This window comes from Hypanus sabinus, chromosome 20 (assembly GCF_030144855.1).
Source record: "Hypanus sabinus isolate sHypSab1 chromosome 20, sHypSab1.hap1, whole genome shotgun sequence".
NCBI classification, from domain to species: domain Eukaryota; kingdom Metazoa; phylum Chordata; class Chondrichthyes; order Myliobatiformes; family Dasyatidae; genus Hypanus; species Hypanus sabinus.
Genome location: NC_082725.1, coordinates 10,869,713 through 10,892,973, shown reverse-complemented (window position 1 = coordinate 10,892,973; position 23,261 = coordinate 10,869,713). Strand labels below are relative to the sequence as shown.

General features: G+C 40.8%; 1 protein-coding gene across 1 annotated transcript in view; it reads right to left on the bottom strand.

Annotated features, from left to right (window-relative positions):
* The window catches only part of skap2 (src kinase associated phosphoprotein 2), a 244,576-nt gene that overhangs the window by 199,446 nt on the left and 21,869 nt on the right, over positions 1-23,261 (bottom strand). Inside the window, exon 4 of the mRNA XM_059945083.1 lies at positions 11,655-11,753. Within this exon, the coding sequence (XP_059801066.1) occupies positions 11,655-11,753 (99 nt within the window). The remainder of the gene's footprint in view (positions 1-11,654; positions 11,754-23,261) is intronic.

Here is a 23,261-nt window from a genome sequence, read left to right as displayed (position 1 = left end):
TTTGCCCACAGAACTGTCATTCACTAGATTTTTCTGTTTCTTGCACCATTCTCTGTGATCTCTACAGACTGTTATGTGTGAAAAATTCCAATAGATCAGAAGTTTCTGAGATACTCAAACCACCCCATCTGGCACCAATAATCATTCCATAGTCAAAGTCACTTAGATCACATTTCTTCATCATTCTGATGTTTGATCTGAACAAAAACTGAACCTCTTACCCATGTCTGCATGTTTTTATGCATGGAGTTGCTGGCACACAATTGGCTGATTAGATATTTGCATTAACAAACAGGTGTACAGGTGTACCTAACCATATGTGAGTATACAATACGTGCTCGACGGTTGGCTGATGCATGGTGTTGGTTAGGAGGTGCTATTTCCCCACTGTATGACTCTGACTTTTATGATATTGACCAGCAATTAAAATTATTAACAACCAAAAGGTCATAAGTAGGGGAGTTTAAATATCCCTGGAAGTCATAGAACTGAAGAGTAGAACAGAAATAGATTACAGGAATCAGGAGGAACAATAATTAGAAAAAAAATTAAAATCAAACTGCTGCTGAATTGGATGTTTTGGTAGGTCAAAAGCACAGAGGTGTGGGTGTACCATAAGAACAAGATAGCTTTGAATTACAAGGCACCCTGTTAAAATATAAAAGGTATAGGATTTATATTAAAACTTCACTCTGCCGGTACAGACTGAAAGAAGGATGCTGAGAGGCTTCAGGGGAAAATAAAAGTTATTGGGCAAGGATACAGCAGCTGGAGTGCAATGTAAAAAATGTGGGGTGACACACATTGGTAGAAAAATTAGAAAGAACATTTATTAAATGGAGGGAAAATGGAAGATGTTGGTATTCAGAGGGAGACAAGTGTTCTTGTGCATGAATCACTGAAGGTTAACAAGTAGGTCCAGCAAGCAATTAGGAACCAAAGCAGTATAATAACATTTATTGCAAGTGGAATTAAGTAGAGGAGTAGAATCAGCTTGCTCCAGTTATGTGGAGTCATGGTGAGTGTGCATACATAGTGTGTATAAATGTGACCTCTCCCCTAAAGGAAGAATATAGAAGTGAAAAAAAGCTTGCCAGGGAAGCTCATTGTTACATTGGAAGTTGACAAATGTTTGTCTCGTGAAGTAAGGTTATGCAGAACCGGGTCTACACTCTCTAGAATGCAGAAGACTGAGAACAGAAACATACAAAAATCCTAACATTTCTAGACACCACACCCAGGGGAAATATCAATGCTATTTGACAGGATAAATGCAGAGCTGATGCTTCCCCTGGGTGCAGTGTCTAGAAAAGGATATCACAGCTTCATATTTAGGGGTCAGTCATTCAGAATACAAACGAGACAAATGTTTTTCATCAGCACAAGAAATTCTGCAAATGCTAGAAATCCAAAGTATCACACACAAAATGCTGGAGGAAATGACCAAACAGTCAATGCTTTAAGCTGAGACCCTTCCTTGAGAACAGAAAGGAAGAGGGAAGATGCCAGAATAAAAAGGCGGGGAGAGAGGAAGGAGGATAACTAGAGTGATAGGTGTAGCCAGGTGGGTGGGAAAGGTAAAGGACTGGAAATGATGGAAACCAGTAGGAGCAGAGAGTGGACCATAAGAGAAAAGGGAAGAGGAGGGGCACCAGTGGAGAGTGATAGGCAGATAAGAAGAGATAAACGGTCAGAGTAGGGAATAGAAGCAGGGAGATGCAGTATTTTTTTACCAGAAGGAGAAACCAATATTCATGCCATTGTTTTAGAGGCTACCAGATGAAATATCATGTGTCTCTGCTCCATCCTCAGGGTGACCTCATGATGGCACAAGAGGAAGCCATAGAGCAACATGTGAGAATGGGAATTAAAATGTTGGGCCACCAGAAAGTTCCATTTTTAGCTCAATGAGGCAGTCTACCAATTTGCAATGGGTCTCACCCATGTAGAGGAAGATTAGGGGGGAGGGACAAACGGACAAAGGAATTATGGAGGGAGCAAGCCCTGTGGAAAGTGGAGAATGGGAGGAAGGTAAAGATGCCTTTGGTGTTAGGATCCCTCTGGAGATGACACCTTGTGGAGACAGAGGTCTTGGATGTGGTGGCTCAAGGGGGAAAGGTAGGTAAGGTCTAGAGGAACTCTGTCACTGTTAAAGCAATGGGGAGATGGGGACAGTGTGGATCAGGTCCGAATGGACCAGATGGGCTGAAGGGCGTACTTCTTTGCTGTAGTACTCTACGACTCTATGAAGGGGTCAGATGCACTTAGGAAAGGCTTTGTTATCTGTTGAAGCTCTGCCTCCTACGATATTGCATTACTTGTGCAGACTGAACATGCAGATTTATATGACAAAAACCTCTAAATCTGGGTTGCTATTGGACTCTGAGAGCTGGCGACTTGTATAGCGTTAGTTCTGCCACATATGACATAATGGAAACTCCTACTATTGACTAAGGCCCAAAAGCATTACAGCTACCGAGGCAGATGATTCACAATAAAATTACAGCACACATGCCACTACAATTAAGGTATCATTTTTTTGGAAAAACATAGTATTGCTTAGTTCACACAAGTGGCGTATTTAAAAAAAAGTGCCTACATCTTGTTTTAGTCTGCCATGAGTGATTCCTCATCCCCTTCCCCCCTCAGGTAGGAAGGGCTGAAAACCCAGAAAACCTCTGAAAAGTCTACATTTCCTCTTCCTTAGTTGCTTACAGACAAAATCTTGATAAGAAATTTCTGTTCTAATTCTTTCACTGAAAATCATGAATCAAAGATTCTTAGTCACCAGCTTGCTTATGCAATGAAATAGCATCTTCCGACCATAAGACATAGAAGCCATTCGGCCCATCAAATCTTTCTCACAATCCAACATGGCTGATTTATTTTTCCTTTCAGCTCCATTCTCCAGCCTCTTCCCCGTACCTTCCGACGCCCTTACTAATCAAAAACCTATCAACTTCTGCTTTAAATCTTCTCCATTGATCAACTAAAATTCCTCAGTTTTGAATGGTTTTACTAGATATGTAATTCCTCATTGTCGTCTTGGTTAAGCCCCACCATCTACCATGGCATATAGCATAAGGTCCAATGAATAATTTGGTTTCCTGGATATCCTTTGGAGGGTGCAAAAACAAAGGGAATGCCACTGTATGTTGGACTGTACATCAGCAAGTCTTGCTAAACTATGGTTAGCTTGCTCACCTGGAGCTACAAAGGGTCCATGGCCTTCCCTCAGACATTGAATTTCTCATCCGCATGCTGCCAGGGTAGAGAATGAACTATTTCCCCAAAGTCAATTCCAGACCTCGGTGACAGCAGTATATTTTTCCAAGTTTGTGCCCTGCTGAACTCCACAATTTCATATCATAATCAGATTTATTTTCACTGACATATGATGTGAAATTTGTTGCTTCTGCAGCAAGGTACATTAAAAATTACCATAAATTACAATTTAAAAAATAAATAAATATGGCAAGAGAGGAATAGTGGGGTAGGGTTAATGGGATTGTGTACTGTTCAGAACTTGGATGGCAGAGGGGAAGAAGCTGTTCCTAAAATGTTTACTGTACGCCTTCAGCCTCCTCTAACTCCTCCCTGATGGTAGTAAAGAGGAAGAGAGTGCTTATTTCTGCTACTGCTCAGTCAGAGAGGCAGTAGCAACAACTGTGAGAGAAAGAAAGTTTAGGTCTTGGTGTGGGCCCAGTGGCACAAGTGGCCAAGGGCAAGAGAAGGAGACAATAAAGGTGTAGGGGAGACAAACAGAGGGAAGGCATGTAGTTAAAACATGAGCTTCGGCATCTCTCCTTCCTTTTCCCCATGAAACCCATGGCTGTGCACAGGAACACAAGAAGCTGATGTACAGGGTGGAGTATGGATTCTATCCAATACGTCACAGGCACACTGTTCCCCATCGTTAGTGATATCTGCAAGAGCAGCTGCCTCAGGATAGTCCCACATCACCAAGAACAGCAACTTTCCTCCAATCACTTGGTTCTAACTCACTACTTTTTTTTTCTTTTTTATATGCACACCTTACTGTAATTTGCAGTTTTTTATTAATTTTTGCAATGTACTGCTACAATTTCAGGACATACGACCATGATATCAAACCTGATTCTGAAGCAACTTGCAAACTTTAATCACGACTACAATTCAGCAACATCATAACCAACTTTGCATTAAAATACAGTTTTTTGAATCTAATTGATTCTCTCTTGTTAACATTGTGTATAATTTGTGTTAATTATTGTTTTTCACGAGAATGCTGTTTATCTGATGCCATGTCCCTGTGATACTGCTGCAAGTTTTTCCACTAGCCCAGTCTATTCGTGCAATTACGCATATGACAATAAAGTTGACTTGGACTTTTGACTTTAAATTGGACTCTATTCCTTCCTCCCCACCCCACTGTGCTCCCCTCCCATCCAAACACACTCTCCCCTTCTTCCCACCTCTTATCCCTATATCTGCTTCAACAGTGAAGGGCTTCAGTGCTTCCTGCACTTGGCATCCTGCCACAAGCACAGAAAACAGTTGTGCAGAGTACAAGCTTCATCTCACAAGCTCTCCAAATTTGAGACCTGGGCACTACGTTTTCCCACCTTACATACAGTTTAAATATTGATCATGCAGAAAGAGAACAGCTTATAAAAAATATACTAGCGATCTTAAGAGTGTTCCATAATCTAGGACCCCAGAACACACATGTACTGTACCTAACAGGAGTTCAAGTTGACAAGTTTATTATCCTGTGCACAAGTACACACACAATGGTACAGACAGTGTACAATATAAATGATACATAAGATAATACCATACAGTGAGAAAAGACTCTGCAAAGGCAAATCACAGGAGTTTAACTCTTCAGCTGAGATATAACTTTTCTACTGTCAAAATGAATCCAAACTCAGGTTGGAGGAACAACCCCTTATATACCGGCTGGGTAGCCTCCAACCTGATGGCATGAACATTGACTTCTCTAATTTCTGTTAATGCCCCTCCTCCCCTTCTTACCCCATCCCTGACATATTTAGTTGTTTTTTTTCTCTCTCTCTGCCCATCACTCTGCCTGTTCTCCATCTCCCTCTGGTGCTCTCCCCCCCCCCCCACCTTTCTTTCTCCCGAGGCCTCCCGTCCCATGATCCTTTCCCTTCTCCAGCTCTGTATCATTTTCGCCAATCACCTTTCCAGCTGTTAGCTTCATCCCACCGCCTCCGGTCTGCTCCTATCATTTCGCATTTCCCCCTCCCCCCACTACTTTCAAATCTCTTACTATCTTTCCTTTTAGTTAGTCCTGATGAAGGGTCTCGGCCCGAAACGTCGACATCGCTTCTCCTTATAGATGCTGCCTGGCCTGCTGTGTTCCACCAGTATTTTGAGTGTGTTGTTTAAGATATAACTTTTGATTGTTTCAAGCAAAGTAGTTATAGTACATTTCACCAAGTGTCCTGTACACACATTCTCACAATCATCAACATGTCCTGCCACCTGCAAGGAATTGTTAATACACATTCCAAGTTTCATCTTCTTTTCCATCGCCCGACTGTTTATACAAAGCGCTATCTTTACAAATCCACATTAAACTGTGTCTAAGCACATTGTTGGAAGTGAGCACCTAAAGCCTTCTCTGCTATCTAATGTGATCAAAAAGGTCTGTGGCACAACTCCACATGCTTGCATTTTCATCTTTCTAAATATACTTATTTAGCAGAAATCTGTCCATCTCCAATTTTTTTTTAAAGAATCAACAGTTGGTGTCAGAAAATAAGGCACAAAGTAATGTCCTTTAAATTTATTCTGTTTCACTAGTTTTTAGATTCCAAACGAACAACTAATTCCCATCATTGGCATTTTTTTGATCAAACTACCTTTTAATATCCAAATTCTGGAATTGAGTTTTTGCGTTCTATACGCCTGTAACTTAACCCATGACATCCTGGCATCATTCTATTTTATTTATGCCACTCCCCCTTTCTCAACATGCACTGTTCAAAATACTCCATAGTTGGCTTACTTATTGGTCATTCTATGTTTAAATTCTCACGATGAAGCCAGAATTCTATTTGTCCTTTCGACTTTTTGGACTTGTTCATAACATTTTCTAAGTACTGGAAACCATCCTTTCTGTTCAGAATGAAAATTCTTCACTGCTTCCTCTCTCTTTATATATATATACACACACACACACACACACACACACACACACACACACACACATGCCTTTTGTAAAACTCATTTTAGTATATCATCAGGAAATTTTGATAGAAGAAAAAGCTACTCAAATTGTTAGTAAACATTTGAGGATCTAACACAAATCTCTGCAGAATGCCACTAATCACAACCTGCCAATTATAGTATGCTGAGCCATTATCCTTCCAGCCATTCAGCCAATTCCCCAACCTAACTTACAGTCAGAAAAAGAACTACTATGCATCAATTTTCTCTGGCTCCACTCTCTTAGCCAAATCGTCACTAATTCATATAATCTCTTTCAGACCATATGTACTTAGTTGTAAAAATGTTTGATATGTATAACTTAATCAATTGTCTTTGAAATTCTGCACAGATCATCAGCTCTCTCCTTATTTTACAACAAGGAACTCAAATCACATTATTCGCACAAGATTCACCTTTAATACATCATTAATGGAACACTCATTAGCTTAGCTTTCTAAAAGCGAGACCTAATTTTGTCTCTTACATCAGACTCTGGCTGTTTTCCCTTTAGTGACATTAGAATGATCAGCCAGGTTTAGTCTTCCCCTATGTGAACAAAGTGTAACATTTGCAATCCTCCAATCCTCTGGCTCCATTCCTAAGAGAATGAAAAATTGTGGTCATAGCTTCTCCTTTGGCATATATATTTTTTTTTTGAAGAGCAGCTACAAATTTCAATCTTTCCTTCTGAAAATGTCAGGCTGTAAGCATTGCAGTTGAAGGAAACAAGCGTCAACTTAATGACTGGCAAACAGGTGTACATTTACAGAACAAAGAGCAAGCCTGCTTTTTCCAATAAACCAACCTTCTTTTCAGATGTTATAGCTTCCAGCAAAATAATCCTGCACTGGAATCAATTTTATATATTTAAACTGCAAACTAAAGGTAAATGTGTAATAATATTGATGGCATTTCAACAAGGGAAATACAAGCATAAAATATACATAAAACCTACTCTGCTGGTAGTAAAATAACCATTTATCCTCAGCCACTTAGGCACTGAGTTCAAAATCAAATGGCTGGAATTATCTGCATAATCACTGAGACCAAGTTCCAGTTTTAACCTGTCTCAACCAACAAATATGAAAGTGCCCAATTTGATTTTCAAATGCACTGTTATGCAAAAGCCAATGGAGTGCAAAATTGAGAAATGTATGAACTTAATTCAAATATGCTCCACTTTCACTGGGCCAAGATTTATAAGGCATTGGTCAGACCACACTTGGAGTACTGTGAGCAGTTTTGAGCTCCTTATCTAAGAAAGGATGTGCTGGCATTGGAAAGAGTCCATGGGAGGTTCATGAGAATGGTCCTGGGAATAAAAGGGTTAATGTATGAGGCGCGTTTGATAGTTCTGGGCCTGTACTTGCTGGAGTTGATGATTGAGGCAGAATCTTATTGAAATCTATTGAATTTGGAAAGGGCTAGATAGAGGGGATGTGCCGAGGATGGTTCCTATAGTGGAGAAGTTTAGGACCACAAGGCACTGCCGCTGAACAGAAGGACGTCCCCTTAGAACAGTGATGAGGAGGAATTTCTTTAGCCAGAGGGTGGTAAATCTGTGGAATTCATTGCCACGGACAGCTGTAGAATTCTCCTACATCCTATGGTCTTATGGTCTAAAATATCTGTCTGCCTTCTCTCCTCTACAATTAAACTTGAAATTTTAAAACATTAAATCAAATGGTCTAATTCTGCTCCAATGTCTTATGGTGCTAAATAGTGCTTTTAGTTTTTGTAATTGAGCATCTAAAAAAGAGGTCTATTGTTTTTAAGTTCCTCATACAACTGTAAGTAATAAAAAGTTTGCAAATGACTTTTCAAACAATGTGGTTGCATACAATCAGTAAAGAGAGGTAAAAACTGGACACTAATAAACAGGTTGTTTGTATGAACTCTGAGGAAGGATTTCGCAGATGCTTAACTCTGGCTTGAAGCCTTGCTTATCAGAAGCCTGCACTAGAAAATCAAGGGAAATGCACACACGATTGGCGGCCACATATGCCAGCTAATAAAGTTCTATGCTTACCAAGAGTTTTAGTAAAACCACTCACTCTTTAGTACAAAGACTTTTAACATTTCATTATGAAAGGCAACATCTAAAATTGGTTGACATATTAAACACGCTGGAAAGGTACATTTTTAAAAAAGCATAAAATTAATCAGCTGGGAAGGAAAGATTATGAAATACTGATATTATGTAATATACAATTTAATCCTACATTTTAACAGATTGAACTTAGTCACTAATAAACACACTTCAATCCAATCAAAAATTTACTTCCACTGATTCATTTAAAAAGTGAATAGAAACTATAGATAACATTTCTATATGAATATATATTTGAAGTCAGCAAGCACTAGAGATAAACTTAGTCTATGCCAAAAGCCATGCACCACGAATTATACACATATTTTCTTTTGATATAAATTTATTATTTGCTGGACATCTCAGTTATATGACTCATAACAGAATCATTAGCAACTTTCAGTCTATGTGCACAACTTTCACGGACCCCTTGCTTAATGGTCTGGGGCATAAAAGAAGGTTGGGAACATCTGTAACTATAAATCCATGTAACTTTGAAAATCAACCTGCTCGATATTTCAATACAAAAAAAGATTAATGGAATTGTAGCTTATTTTTCAAAGCTGGTGCAAGGAAGAGAAAATAAATTGTACCTAACTCTTAGACATTAACATAAATATCACCAATTTTCAACTCAAACTAATGCTTACAAGTGAAATGTATCCAACTACTGTTTACTGAAATATTATAATCAGTAACAAGGCTAGAAGGGTCTTGGCCCAAAACGTCAACTGTTCACTCTTATCCAGAGATGTGGCCTGACTTACTGAGTTTCTCCAGCTTTTGTGTTTGTTGCTTTAGATTTCCAGCATCTGCGGACTTTCTCCTGTTTCTATTCTATTCAAACTGGGCAGGTGGAACCAGGTGAGGATTTGAGATGTAAAAGCTAAACAAAAAGAGAAAATAAAACTGGGTGCACAGATGAGTATGTAGGGGAGGAGAGCACCAGAGGGTGCACAACTGAAATTGGAAAATTTAACATTTTTATCACTTGGCTGTAAGCTAGTCATGAAATGTTGTTCTTCCAAATTGTTTGGATGAGGGATGAGGGAGGAGGTGATGAGGGAGGAGGGAGGGATGAGGGAGGAGGTGAAGGGACTGGTGTGACTCCTCCTTTGGTTGCAGGAGAAAGTGCCTGGGGATGGGGAGGAAAGGTGCAGAGAGCAAGTCCCTACAGAAGGTAGAGGGGAGGGGTCTATGTAACCAATGATGGGATCATGATGGACAAGACACAGGAGCAGAATTAGGCCATTTAGCCCATTAAGTCAGCTCCACCATTCCATCATAGCTGATTTATTACCCCCCTCAAACTCATTCTCCCACCTTCTCCCCTTTACCTCTGTCACCTTTACTCATCAAGAATCTATCAACCTCTGATTTAAATGACCTGGCTTCCACAGCCATCCATGCCAATTAATTCCACAGATTCATCATTCTCTGGCTAAAGAAATTCCTCCTCTTCTCTGTTCTAAAGGGACATCCTCGGATTCAGAGGTTGTGCCCTGTAGTCCTAGACTCCTCTCCTCCACTGTAGGAAGCCTCTTCTCCATGTCCACTCTTTCTCGGCCTTTCAATATTCTATGGGTTTCAATGACATCCCCCCTCAGTCTGCTAAACTCCAGGCCCAGAGCTATCAAACACTCCTCATATGTTAACCTTTTTATTCCCAGGATCTTGTGAACTTCTTGTGAACTTCCTCTGGACCCTTTCAATGGAAGCCTTTCCATTCGTAGGTAAGAGGCTAAACCTGTTCACAATATACCAAGTGTGGCTTGACCAAAGCCTTCCAAAATGCTTATGGAGCATCAGTGATCTGTATACTACAGCCATCTCATGTCTTCAGCTTCATGTAACTAGCCCTCACTGAGTTGTCTGTCTTTTGCCTTCTCAATTGCCATAGAGTGGCCGAACACAAACTAGTAAAATAGCATCATTATTTCTGCTCACAACCCAATGGTATGAACGTTGAATTTTCTAATTTCAAGTAACCCGAATCCCTGGTGTTTTCTCTCACACACATTCAACAGTTTTCTTCTCCACTGTTTGTCTTTCCCATCTGCTTCTCCCACTGGGTTCCATCTGTCAATCATCTTCTCCCCATCTGGTTCTACCTATCACCTCCCGGCTTCTATTCCCCTTATCCTGTCATAGACTGGCAATCTTTCCTCTTCCCTCTCAGTTCCAATGCAGGGTCTCAACCCAAAATGGTGATTCGCACCTTTTTGCTTCTGTAGATGCTAATTGACCCACTGAGTTCTTTCAGCATTCTGTTTTTGGTGTTATAAACTGTTTTATAATATATACTAAAACTAGTTATCTAATTCAAATTGATTTTTTTAATTTTGAGATTATACTCTATGGGTCCAATGAGCCACACTGCACAGCAACCCACCCATTTAATCCTAGCGTAACCACAAGTCAATTTACAAAGACCAATTAACCTACTGGATACCTCTTTGGATTGTGCGAAGAAACCAAAGCACCCAAAAGAAAGCCACACGGTCACGGGGGGGTACATACAAACTCCTTGCAGATGGTGCCGGGATTGAACTCCCAACTCCAACACGCTGAGTTGTAATTGCATCTCGCTAACCACTACAATGGCATGGTGCCTATATGCAGCAGGGTACAATGAAATTCCTTGCTTGCATGAGGCCAACCATGGCGGGTGTTTAAAGTGGGAAGAAAAATAAATATAATAATTTAATACATGTACCTTGCAACAGTCCTTGGCACATGCATATAGCTAGGGCGACTAGGACTTTTGCACAGTACAGTATATCGGTTAAAATAGGAAGGTGGCTGGGAAACAGAAATAAGAATACTTAGCTTTGTGGTAGCTCAGTAGTATTAAGAGTTATTTGGTAACTGGAAAGACATAATATAATGAACTGTGCAAAAGTCTTATGCAGATATATACGCATACACATACATACACCTAGGATTTGTTAGCTAGACGTTGACTACAAGCTTAATGAGCATGTTTTAATATTTTAAGCTGCGCTTTCTGTCAAGACATTTTTGTGCTTCAGCTGTAAATTTTCTTCCTTTATGCACTGAATTCCACTAGAGGGAGCTCTTCAATTCCTCTTAGCCACCTTCCAAAAGAAGCACAATTCAACACCACTATAAATTTTAGACACAGGGAGATTCTGCAGATGCTGGAAATCTTGAGCAATATAAATGCCACTTGACTTGCTGAGTTCCTCCAGCATTTTGTGTATGTCCCTGTAAATTTTCTGCTTATCTGGTTCTAAAGGATAACAACAATTTGGATGTCCACATATCAGACGGTGCTGAAAACTGGTTGAAAGCAAGTAAGATGACAATGAATGTTGTTACATACCATCAGCACCAGTTTCTTCATGGTTATCGGCACGATCAGATGCCAGTGAAACTCCATCTACTAAAGACTCTTCATGGCTGTCAGAATCATCCGATTCTCCTGCAAAATTTAAAACACAAGTACAGTTAAACATACTGATAATGTGCAGCAAATTGATCATTAAAGCAAAATGCAATTAAGTGCAATAGTTTATAAAAGCATTAATATAGCAAGTCCATTTGTTGATAAAAAGGAGGAAATTGAGCCAAACCGGTTGACAGCAAGCTTGTTCCTGGGATATATGTTTAACATTGGAAACAGCACATTTGTTGCCTACAGACTATTAATTTCAGCTAAACCACAGAAAGAGGAGGATTCAATTTCACTCCAGTCATCTAGAACGAACAGAAGACCAACATCCTCATTCAAAAATCAGATTCCTTTGCAGTATCATAAACATAGACAATTGTGGCCAGAATCAGCCAGAAAAGGGAGTCTATTGTCAGAATCCAACTCATCTGCCAGTGTGGAAAGTCCACTTTAACATGAAAATTAGAACCTAATGAAACAACCTACAGCTCATCATGTCAGAATTATTCAGACCATACACAATACAGACCACAGAGCTAAAGAAACTGTGCAGGGTGGATAATCTATTTCCCATCTTGGACCAAGAAGCAGAACTAGACCATTCGGCCTATCGAGTCTCTTCCGTCATTCCATCGTGGCTGATTTATCATCTCTCTAATGGCCTGACTAATCAAAGACCTATCAATCTCACTTTAAATAATTTGGCCTCCACAAAAGTCCCTGGCAAAGAATTCAATGGATTCAGCACACTCTGGCTAAAGAAGTTCTTCCTCATCTTTTATAAATGGACCTAGACTCTGGTCCTAGACTCCCCCACTGTAGGGAAGATCCTCTCCACATCCACTCTGTCTAGGCCTTTCAATATTCAATAGGTTTCAATGAGATTCCTCTTCATTCTTCTAAAGTCCAAAGAGATCAAGAAAAAGAAGTGGAAGAGCTGTCAGAGATGAACCAAGTGAATTCGAGGGTAGAGTGGAAGTTGATACAGAGCTAATGGGTCCTTCTGATGGTAGTAGTGGAACGAGGGGGGATTTCACTGAAACCTATCCAATACTGAAAGGCCTAGATAGAGTAAGCATGGAGGAGATAGTGGGGGCATCTAGGACCAGAAGATACAGTGATGTCCTTTTAGAACAGAAATAAGGAGGAATTTCTTTAGCCAGGGGTTGTGAATCTGTGTAATTCACTTGCACAGACAAGTCATTAAGTACATTTACAGCACAGGCTGATAGGTTCTTGATTAGCAAGGGCAACAGAAGTTATGGGATTAAGCCAGGAAAGGGGGTTGAGAGGAAAAATCAACCAACCATGCCAGAATGGCAGAGCAGATCGGATAGGCCAAATGGTCTAATTCTGCTCAATGTCTTTTGCTAATCCTCATCCCTCTGGGAATCTGACCCTCTCTGCAAGAGGGACCTCCTCCTCCTCCCTTTCATTTATTTCCTTGATGAGTGTAACACCCTGGGAAAGGTTTCACTGCTAACATAATGGTCTTTCTGTAGAAGCAGTGTTCGGGTTATTGCTTAGAGGTAACGGATACTTTGGAATATGAACCGTCCAACGAAGGGAGTGTGTTTTCGTGTTGTGTGTGAGCTGGGTTTCTGGGTTTGACAGGAGATAAAGGGAGAAGATGCCAGAGAGAAGAGGTCATAGGACTCGACCCAGAGTGGGGCCATGATTCGATGATGCCCAGGGAGATCGAAGGAGGATCAGTGAAGGGGAAACCGTGAGCTCCAACTTGTACACATTACAGTGTTACATTAAAAATGGGCCCTTTTCTTTATTGCTTTTTCTTTTCTAACCCTTTACTCAAATTAAGAATTATAAAGCTAAATCATTTAATTGTATGCAGTGTACCGTCCGCTATCTTGTGGAACAGGGTAACGGATCACACAGCATCCACACAAACGCAGGGTTTTGGGGGGCTTGCGCTTCAATCTCCCACGTTTGGCGAGGCTGGAAATTGTCTTCCCTAGACACAGGCAGCCAATGGACCTGAGTGTTTCATGAGTTTAACTGAAAGCGTACGGCTGGACCTCAAAATCAAGTTGTTTATTGTGCTAAAAGAGGCACCCACTGAGCACATTGCGCCAACTTGTCAAGATTCAAAAAAAAAATCAAACCATACTCAAAGCATTGACTTTACAGAGGAAATTTTCAAAATGTTCAACAGCTGCAAACCTCCTTCAACAGAAATATAATTTCTTACACAATTTTCAATAGGGACTTTCAAATAATATGAGGGGCTCCAGCTAATATAAATGTGGTAGTTTTAAGCTATGGGGTTTGATAACGCAAAGTCAAAATTCCATCGTAGAAACTCTCAACTTGCATTGTTTGAAATATAAATGTATCACTAATATCCTAAAAATTATTATACTACCTCAGAGATACAAGAAAGGGAGAAATATTGAAGCTAAAGTGTTTTAGACTATAACATTTAGGAGCAGAAGGCCATTTGGCCCATCTAGTCTGCTCCACCATTCAATCACGGGCTGATCCACTTCATCTAGTCATCCCCACTCCCCTGCTTTCATCCCATACCCTTTGATGCCCTGGCTATCTATCTCTGCCTTAAATACAGCCAATGACTTGGCCCCCACAGCCACTCATGGGTTTTGGGTTCAGTATTTTCCCTTTCAAATACCTGGAAGAATAAGTGAAAACAAATTCCGGTGTACAGTAGCCATTCAGAATCCTGATACAATTGGGCACATCTACAAGCAGCACTACCACAATAAAACAGCATCCCAACATCAAGGACCCCCACCATCCAGGCTATGCTCTCTTTTTGCTGCTGCCTTCGGGAAGGAGGTACAGGAACCTTAGGTGCCCCACTACCAGGTTCTGAACCAGTTATTGCCCTTCAATCATCAGGCTTCTAAAGCAATGTGGACAACTTCATTCACCATAACACTGAACTGATTCCACAACCAATGGACTCACTTTCAAGGACTCTGCAACTCATGTTCTCAGTCTTCGAGTTACGAACATCTGACTTATGAACAACTTATACTTACGAAGAGCCTGTCATAAAGCCTATTATATTAAAAATTCATTGGTATCTGCCATTTTAAGTCAGATCATGTTGCCGTTAACAGTGCGTTGAGTGTGTAACTTTGTACTTGGCTTAAATTTTCTTAGCAAGATTCACCCTGACCCCCCTTTTCCAGTCAGCACTGCCCCCATTTGTCCCATTTAACCTGTCTCAGTGCAAGTGAACTTCAGGACCCGGGTGGGAGCTCAGGACCCACCCCCCGCGGCTGCTGCTGAATCAGTAGTGTTTTTGTTCCATTGACAGAAAATGATCACGATTGAAAATAAAGTGGAAATAACAAAGTGATCGGAAAGAGGTGAAACAACATCGGTCATTGGAAAAGCTTTAGGCTACAGTCGGTCAACGATTGGAACAATTTTAAAGGATAAAGTGAGAATAATGGAGCATGTGAAAGGCTGTGCCCCGATGAAAGCTACAATGATTACTAAACAACACAATGGATTAATTATTGAAATACAGACATTTCTTAAGTGTGTTATATGCATAGAAAGGTAAATTATATACTATCTACAAAGACAAACGTCTGACTAACTGAAGCTAAATAATACCGGATGTAACTTTTCCGACTTACATACAAATCCGACTTAAAGACGGACTCAGGAATGGAACTCAATCGTAACCCAGGAACTGCCTGTATTGTTTATTGACTTTTTTATTTTTTACAGTTTGTCTTCTTTTGCACATTGGTTAGAAACATAGAAAACCTACAGCACAATACAGGCCCTTGGCCCACAAAGCTGTGCCAAACATGTCTTTACCTCAGAAATTACCTAGGGTTACCTATAGCCCTCTATTTTTCTAAGCCCCATGTGCCTGTCCATGAGTCTCTTAAAAGACCCTACGTATCTGCCTCCATCACCGTCGCCGGCAGCTCATTCCACACACTCACCACTCTGCGTAAAAAACCTACCCGATATCTCCTCCGTACCTACTTCCAAGCACCTTAAAACTGTGCCCTCTCGTGCTAACCACTTCAGTGCTGGGGAAAAAGCCTCTGACTATCCACACGATCAATGCCTCTCATCATCTTATACACCTGTATCATCCTCCATTGCTCTAAGGAGAAAAGGCCGAGTTCACTCAACCTGTTCTCATAAGGCATGCTCCCCAATCCAGGCAACATCCTTGTAAATCTCCTCTGCACTCTTTCTATGGTTTCCACATCCTTCCTGTAGTGAGGCGACCAGAACTGAGCACAGTACTCCAAGTGGGGTCTGACCAGGGTCCTATATAGCTGCAACATTACCTCTTGACTCTTAAACTCAATCCCATGGTTGATGAAGGCCAACACTTCATATGGTTTCTTAACCACAGAGTCCACCTGCGCAGCAGCTTTGAGTGTTCTATGGACTTGGACCCCAAGATCCCTCTGATCCTCCACACTGCCAAGAGTTTTACCATTAGTACTATATTCTGCCATCATATTTGACCTACTAAAATGAACCACCTCACACTTATCTGGGTTGAACTCCATCTGCCACTTCTCAGCCCAGTTTTGCATCCTATCAATGTCCTGCTGTAACATCCGACAGCCCTCCACACTATCCACAACATCCCAACCTTTGTTTCATCAGCAAATTTACTAACTCATCCCTCCACTTCTTCATACAGGTCACTTATAAAAATCATGAAGAGTAGGAGTCCCAGAACAGATCCCTGAGGCACACCACTGGTGACTGACCTCCATGCAGAATATGACCTGTCTACAACCACTCTTTGCCTTCTGTGAGCAATGGCCCCTTGGATCCTGTGGTGAACTACATATACCTGTCTGGACACCCCCCCCCCCCCCCCCGCTGACTGCTCCTGTGGCTCCTCCCACTGACCCCTGTATAAAGGCGATTGGAGGCACAGACCCTTCCTCAGTCTCCAGGATGTTGCGTAATGGTCACTTGCTGCTTGTGCTTTTTTCCAGCCAATAAAAGCCTACCTTAACCCACGTCTCAGAGTTATTGATGGTGCATCAGATCCCATGCCTTCTTACTTTCTCAATAAGCCTTGCATGGGGTACCTTGTCAAATGCCTTGCTGAAATCCATATACACTACATCTACTGCTCTACCTTCATCAGTGTGTTTAGTCACATCCTCAAAAAATTCATTCAGGCTCATAAGACACGACCTGCCTTCCACAAAGCCATGCTGACTATTCCTAATCATATTCTGCCTCTCCAAATGTTCATAAGTCCTGCCTCTCAGGATCTTCTCCATCAACTTACCAAGCAACTACTTGCCAACCACAAATGGTTGGTACTGAGTGCACAACCATTCTGAATGGTTGCTTGCCAGTTTCTGTTTGAGTGTAGCTTTTCATTAAATCTATTGTATTTCTTTATTTTACTGGGAATATCTGCAAGAAAATGAATCTCAAGGTAGTATATGGGGACATATACGTACTTTGATAATAAATTCACTTTGAACTTTACACCCAAGAATGCTTTTATTGTATTGCAAGAGTTATGGATTCAGGCAGCAATAAATATATGCGTTAGGCAAGGGTTTTTATAACAAATAACACGTTTATTAAACACTGAAAACAAACCCCCTAAAAGTAAACAAATCACTAACGTAACCAGAAATCAGCTGCTGCTGTGTGGCAGCTTAAACAGTTCTTAAAGCAATGAAGCTTACAGTTCTTAAAGCGATGTTGCAAAAACAGTTCTTTAAAGTAGTATTGCCAAAAGTTCAAAATGCTCACAGTCCATTTAAGGGAGAGACTTTTTAAGATGATTTAAATTCTCTTTCATGTCGTTTTGCTTCGGTCCCCGAAGTCGAACTTTTCCCACGAAGAATTTACGAAACGAAACGGCTTAAAGGCACTGACCTTTCCTTCCACACTATCCTCAATCCTTTCTGCTATTTTGCAGGGATTAACATGAGAACAGTCAACGAATTCCTTCTGAATAAGGATCAAACAAGGTCGAACCCGTTTCACTGTTGAAATCGATTCTCCTCGATCTTCTATCTCCCGAACTCCGATCTTCACTCTCCACTGATTCTCAACTAGCAGTATTGTAAAGAAACTGCTGGCAATGACCTTTTAAACTTTAGGCATTAGATAAAACTTCATCTTTCAACTAAACTGTGTCATAACATTAAATCATGCAGTGGCATGAAGTCAACATGGCAAATCCAGCCACAAAATGCCCCTCCTCACAGGGAGGGGTCCTCCTTTTATACCCTGTAAAAAAAAACCTGTCACATGATCTCTACTAGCGGGAAAATGACATCACTCCACCATCACAAGACCATTACCTCAAGTCCAGTATAGCTTCAACCCCAGTCTCTTGACACCTCTGTCATGTGTCACGGGTACGTAACACAAGTTAGAAGATATGACAGCCAGGCTCATTTGCATGGTCAATTTGTCTCTCTTAGAAGGGATAACAACATTCATTCAGCCAAATGTTATGGAAACTGGTCTGCTGTCTAAGGTCACCATCCAAGGTCTCAACTGCATTTGGATGTAGAGACCTGGTCTCTCTATGGCCCTCTTTTTAGTTCAGGTCTCAGCAGCAAACTGGACCCCAGACTGCATAATCTAAGCTTTGACAGGGTGCAACAATTATAAGAACAATTTTCCATAGCATTGAACAACTGAAGGCAGTGGCTGATACAGCTCTACTGTCACCTGAACTTCGGGTTGAGTAACTGATGCTCCAACAGCTGGTAACTGCTGTTTTCTTTGAGAAACATAGAGTTCACCTAACGATTTGTCCCAACGTGCTACCAAAAATATATACATTAGATATACACACAGTGGCCACTTGATTAGGCTACTGAGTGTATGCTCGTGGTCTTCTTCTCAGTAGCCCGTCTACTTCAAATCTCAATATGTTGTCAATCTAGAGATGCTCTTCTTCACACCACTGTTGTAACTCAAGGATATTTGAGTTACTGATGCCTTCCTGTCAGCTTGAACCAGTCTGGCTGTTGTCCCCTGACCTCTTTCATTAACAAGGCATTTTTGCCTATAGAACTGCTGCTGTCTGTATTTTATTTTGTTGTTTTTCACAACATTCTCTGTAAACTCTAAAGTCTATGAAATCTCAGGAGATCAGTTTCTGAGATACGCAAACCTCCCCATCTGGCATCAACAATCATTCCACATCTGTGTGCTTTTATGCATTGAGCTGCTGCCACATACTTGGCTGATTAGATATTTGCATTAACAAGCAGATGTACAGTTGTACTTAATAAAGAGGTCATTGAGTGCACCTCCATCTTGCTCATGAGGTGATACCCTCTGCCCTGCCGTGCCTTCTGAAATGCAGGGGAGACAACAATTGATTTTACCACTGAGAATGAAGGAGGAACATGGTGTTGAAGGTTGATATCCCATGCCAGCTGTCAATAGTAAAATTGCAACAGGCAAAAGCATTGTATTTTCCAACCCCAGTTCTCAGGTAGATTTGGCAACACATAAAAAATTACTTGCTTTCAAATTACAGGAAACCGAAACACATTCCTGTAGTTGGAATGTTGCTCCTCACACTCCTCATGCAGGATGTCTGTGCAAAATCACAGTATGTCAAGTACCTGAATGGATTAGACCAGCCCATCTATTTCATAAGGAAGATAAATCCTTTTTTTTCTATTTTTGAGACAGCTTTAAAGTCACATACTGCCCCAGACAGTTCAACTATAACATGGTGCCCAGGGACATCAGAATTATATTTAATAGCTTCCATTTGATCAATATGCAGATCATCAAGAAAGTAGATAAACTGTACTTTTCTGAACACATGGTTGTGATATATGTTACGAGATTTAACAACTGTGAAGGAATTGCAAAATCTCATAATAAAAACTGATTCATAGAGCACTGTTCATGCAGATGATGTAGTTGAAAGTGCTTTACAATGGGATACAATAAGAAATTAAAATAAAAGAATAAAAATAAAAGACAAAAAAAAAATTAGTTGAAAGCAAGGTTAAATGAATAGGTTTTGAGCTAGCGTTTAAAAGTGTCAACTGAGTTTACGTTCCTTATACTGTTAGGCATTGAATTCCACAGTTTAGGAGCGTAGTTCAAAAAAGCTGACTTGCCAATTATCTTTCAAGGGAAAAGAGATCAAGTGCTTTCCTGGCAAATGTTATGAATAAACTCTTCTTGGGCTTCAAGCTGGGTACAGGTATTGATTATAACCAATGTTTCAAAGACAGACTCTGGCATCTTCAGACTTGCCCAGGCACCATCCCTGAAGAAGATGGCAGAGCTTGTCATCGAAAAGTCGGTTATAATCGGTACCTGTATTTGACTTGAAGCCCAAGAAGAGTTTGTTCATCTTTCAAGGGAGTTTGTTGAAATTTAGGAGACCAGCAGAAGACCTCAGAGCTTGAGCAGAAATTAAAAAAATTATAAAAGATTATAAAAGATGGTTGCATAGGTATGGAAAATGTTTTACAATTAAGTCAGAACGTAATCAAATGATTTAGTTAGGTTTTATCCAGAATTGAAAAGTTGACTTTCTATGTCATGGCTGCAAATATGCAAAGCAACACACACAAAATGCTGGAGGAACTCAGCAGCTTAGGCAGCACCTATGGGAATGAGTAATCAGTCGATGTTTTGGGCTGAGAATAGTTGAGGAAAAAAATCACAAATATGCAAGATGCTTCCAAATAAAACACAAAGGTCAAGTAAATAGTTAATAAGGTGACTATACAAATATGATGTGGAGCATATGTTTAATTAATATGATTTGGAGCATATGTTTAATTAGTTTGGGAGGGAAAATACAGGGAAGGGCAATATTTTCAAAAGGTCGAAACTAAGATTAGTATTCATAAAGACCTAGGTATGTTGCATACGAAGCAAAAATATGTGGAAATAAGCAAGTGGAAAAGCAAATGTTATGTTAGTTTCTGTGACATAAAAGACTGGAACATAAAAATAGTCATTGCAAATATGGTTGAGCTACCCAAAGTCTGGGATACAATTTTGGGCACTTGCTCAAGCAGAAGTACTCATCTCTTTACAAAAGTGAAACAAAGGTATACTTGACTGATTCTTGTTATGAGAAAATTTGCCTTGGTATGAGTGATAAAGAGCTAAAAGAGTAGCTTTATTTGTCTTATGTAGATCAAAATATCCAAATATACAATGAAATGTGTCATTTCTCTCAAATCAAATCAGAGTATTGGGCAGCCCCACAGTTCGGTGCTAGCACAGCGCGCCCACTACTCACTAACCCTAGCCACATGTCTTGTTTGTGGACTGTGGGAGGAAACTGGAGCACTCGGAGGAAACACACGCGTTCATGGGGAGAAAGTACAAACTCCTTACAGGCAGCGGTGGGAATTGAATCTGCGCTTACAGTGCCAGCTGTAATGTGCTAACCACTGCCACACATAACTAAGACAGCGTGGCTTAACTTCCCTAAAGACTGAGATGAGCTCTCAAAGAGGCATAAAACATTCTGGGAGGGAGTTTCCCCTGTCTGGGGGGGGTGTAAGAGCAGATATAGTCTAAGCTGAAGTTTAGGTTAGGCACTTGGAATCTTACTTCCATTAAAAGGGTTGGAAACAGAGATAAAGGTGAGGTGTCTGGAGATGAAATTTTGTAAGAACTATGAGGGCATTAGACTGAGGATATAAATGAGAGATAAAAACCACAGTATTTGAAAACAAGGATGAGAATTTGAAAAGTATGGTATAGGTGAACAATGAACCAATGTACAAGAGCAGCAATGGGCCACTCAACCTCTCAAACCTGCTTTGCTACTCAGAAAGATCATGGCAGTAACCTCAACGTCACACTTCCGCCTTCTGTCAGCAACCTTTCACCTTCTTGTTCATTAAAAATCTATCTTCTCTTTGTCTATCTCATCGGTTACAAACACACAAAAAGGGCTTGAGAACTATGATGCGAGCAAAGCTTCAAGTAAGCTCAAAATTTTGGATGGTGCTGGTGAAGCACAGTGACTTGTGGATAGCAAACAAAATTAAAAATTACTGTATTAATCACACTTTTTCTTGGATATGATCACTGCAATCAATAGACTGTCACCTCCATTTCAGAGCTAAGCTGCTGAACCCCCTGCACAACCTGACATTTTTGCAGTATTTACTGAAGTCTTGAAGGCTTGGGAAGGGCGTAGTGTGGTGACTACAGGCCAAAGTGAGGAGGCAGGGCCTAGGCCTGAGAGCAAGAAACAAGCCAATGTTCAGCCACTGCTGGTGCAGACTTAGAGGCAACTCAATGCAACAGAACTGAGGCGAGTCAAGCAGAGGCGATGCAGAATTAAAGCAGCAGGACCCAGGCCTGGGTCTGAGAGCAAGGAAAGACTCAAGGTTTGGTCAATGTAAACGCTGGGCTGGATGAGAAAGGTTGGGTGTGGGCTGAACTGAGGTGGCAGGCCCAGGTCTGAGATCGAGGAATGACCTGAGGTTTGGAAGATTTAAGTGCCAGGCCAGGGCTGGAGCTGAGGGACAGGCCAGTTCAGCTCGCTGCTCATCTCTGCACTGAACTGAGCCAGTGGCCTGCAACTGATGGGCTCCTGAATTGGCTACAGAGTTGGCTAGCATTGTGGCCATGTACTCACTTTTGTGAACTTTAGTTCTGAGTGTTATTTACTTATTTTTATTGTATGCATGATTTGTTTTTACTCTCTACACATTGGGTGTTTGAGTCTTGATTTGTAATGGTTTCTATTGGGTTTCTTTGTTTCGTGGCTCTCTGTAAGATGAACCTCAAGGTTGCATATAGTTTACATACTTGGATAATAAATGTACTTTGAACTTTGAAATGCTGAATAGAAGAGTCCTGATATCCTTAAACTTATGAATACTAGACACATGACTTCACGGACAAATAGCATTGTATGATTTAAACTGGAGGTAGAAATGGCAGTCTAGGGTTTGGCAAAGATGTGAAGTCAAGGTCTTAGATATTGGCCAGCAACGCGGGTTAAGAGGAAGAGCAGTAAAGTCTGATTCAACCTCAGAAAATCGTCACAATGGAATTGGTAGCTAGAGATTCGATTAAAGGCAAGGGTTTTGGTTTTCTCAATAGGAGCAAATAACAGGAGGAAATTTTAATCCAATACCAAAACTTCTACCAGATGATTCAATGGAAAGGTTGGCAGCTGGATAATGAGGTTAGGTGGAGCATTGAAGTAAATCCAATGTTGTGATGGCTGGAACTGTGAATTGTGATGTTGATGCAAAGATATTTCAAGGAAACTTATATAACTTGAGAGAATGGACAAGAATATATGCTGATATAGTATAACTTGACCATGGATGGTCCCAAGCCCGGTTGTGAACGGAGGAGGAGAGTAAACCCAACCCGTTACAAACCTGCAGCTACAGAAACATCAATACAAGCTTCAAAGTCCACATCCCTGGGGGAGGAAGGATACATGAAGATAAGCTACCCCAGGGGACAACTTGAAACTTTAGCCCAGGACAGAGGACTCTTCTGAGCTGCTGTCGGTAGCCTAAGCCCCGGTAGGAGTGATTGGCTTAATGAATGGTC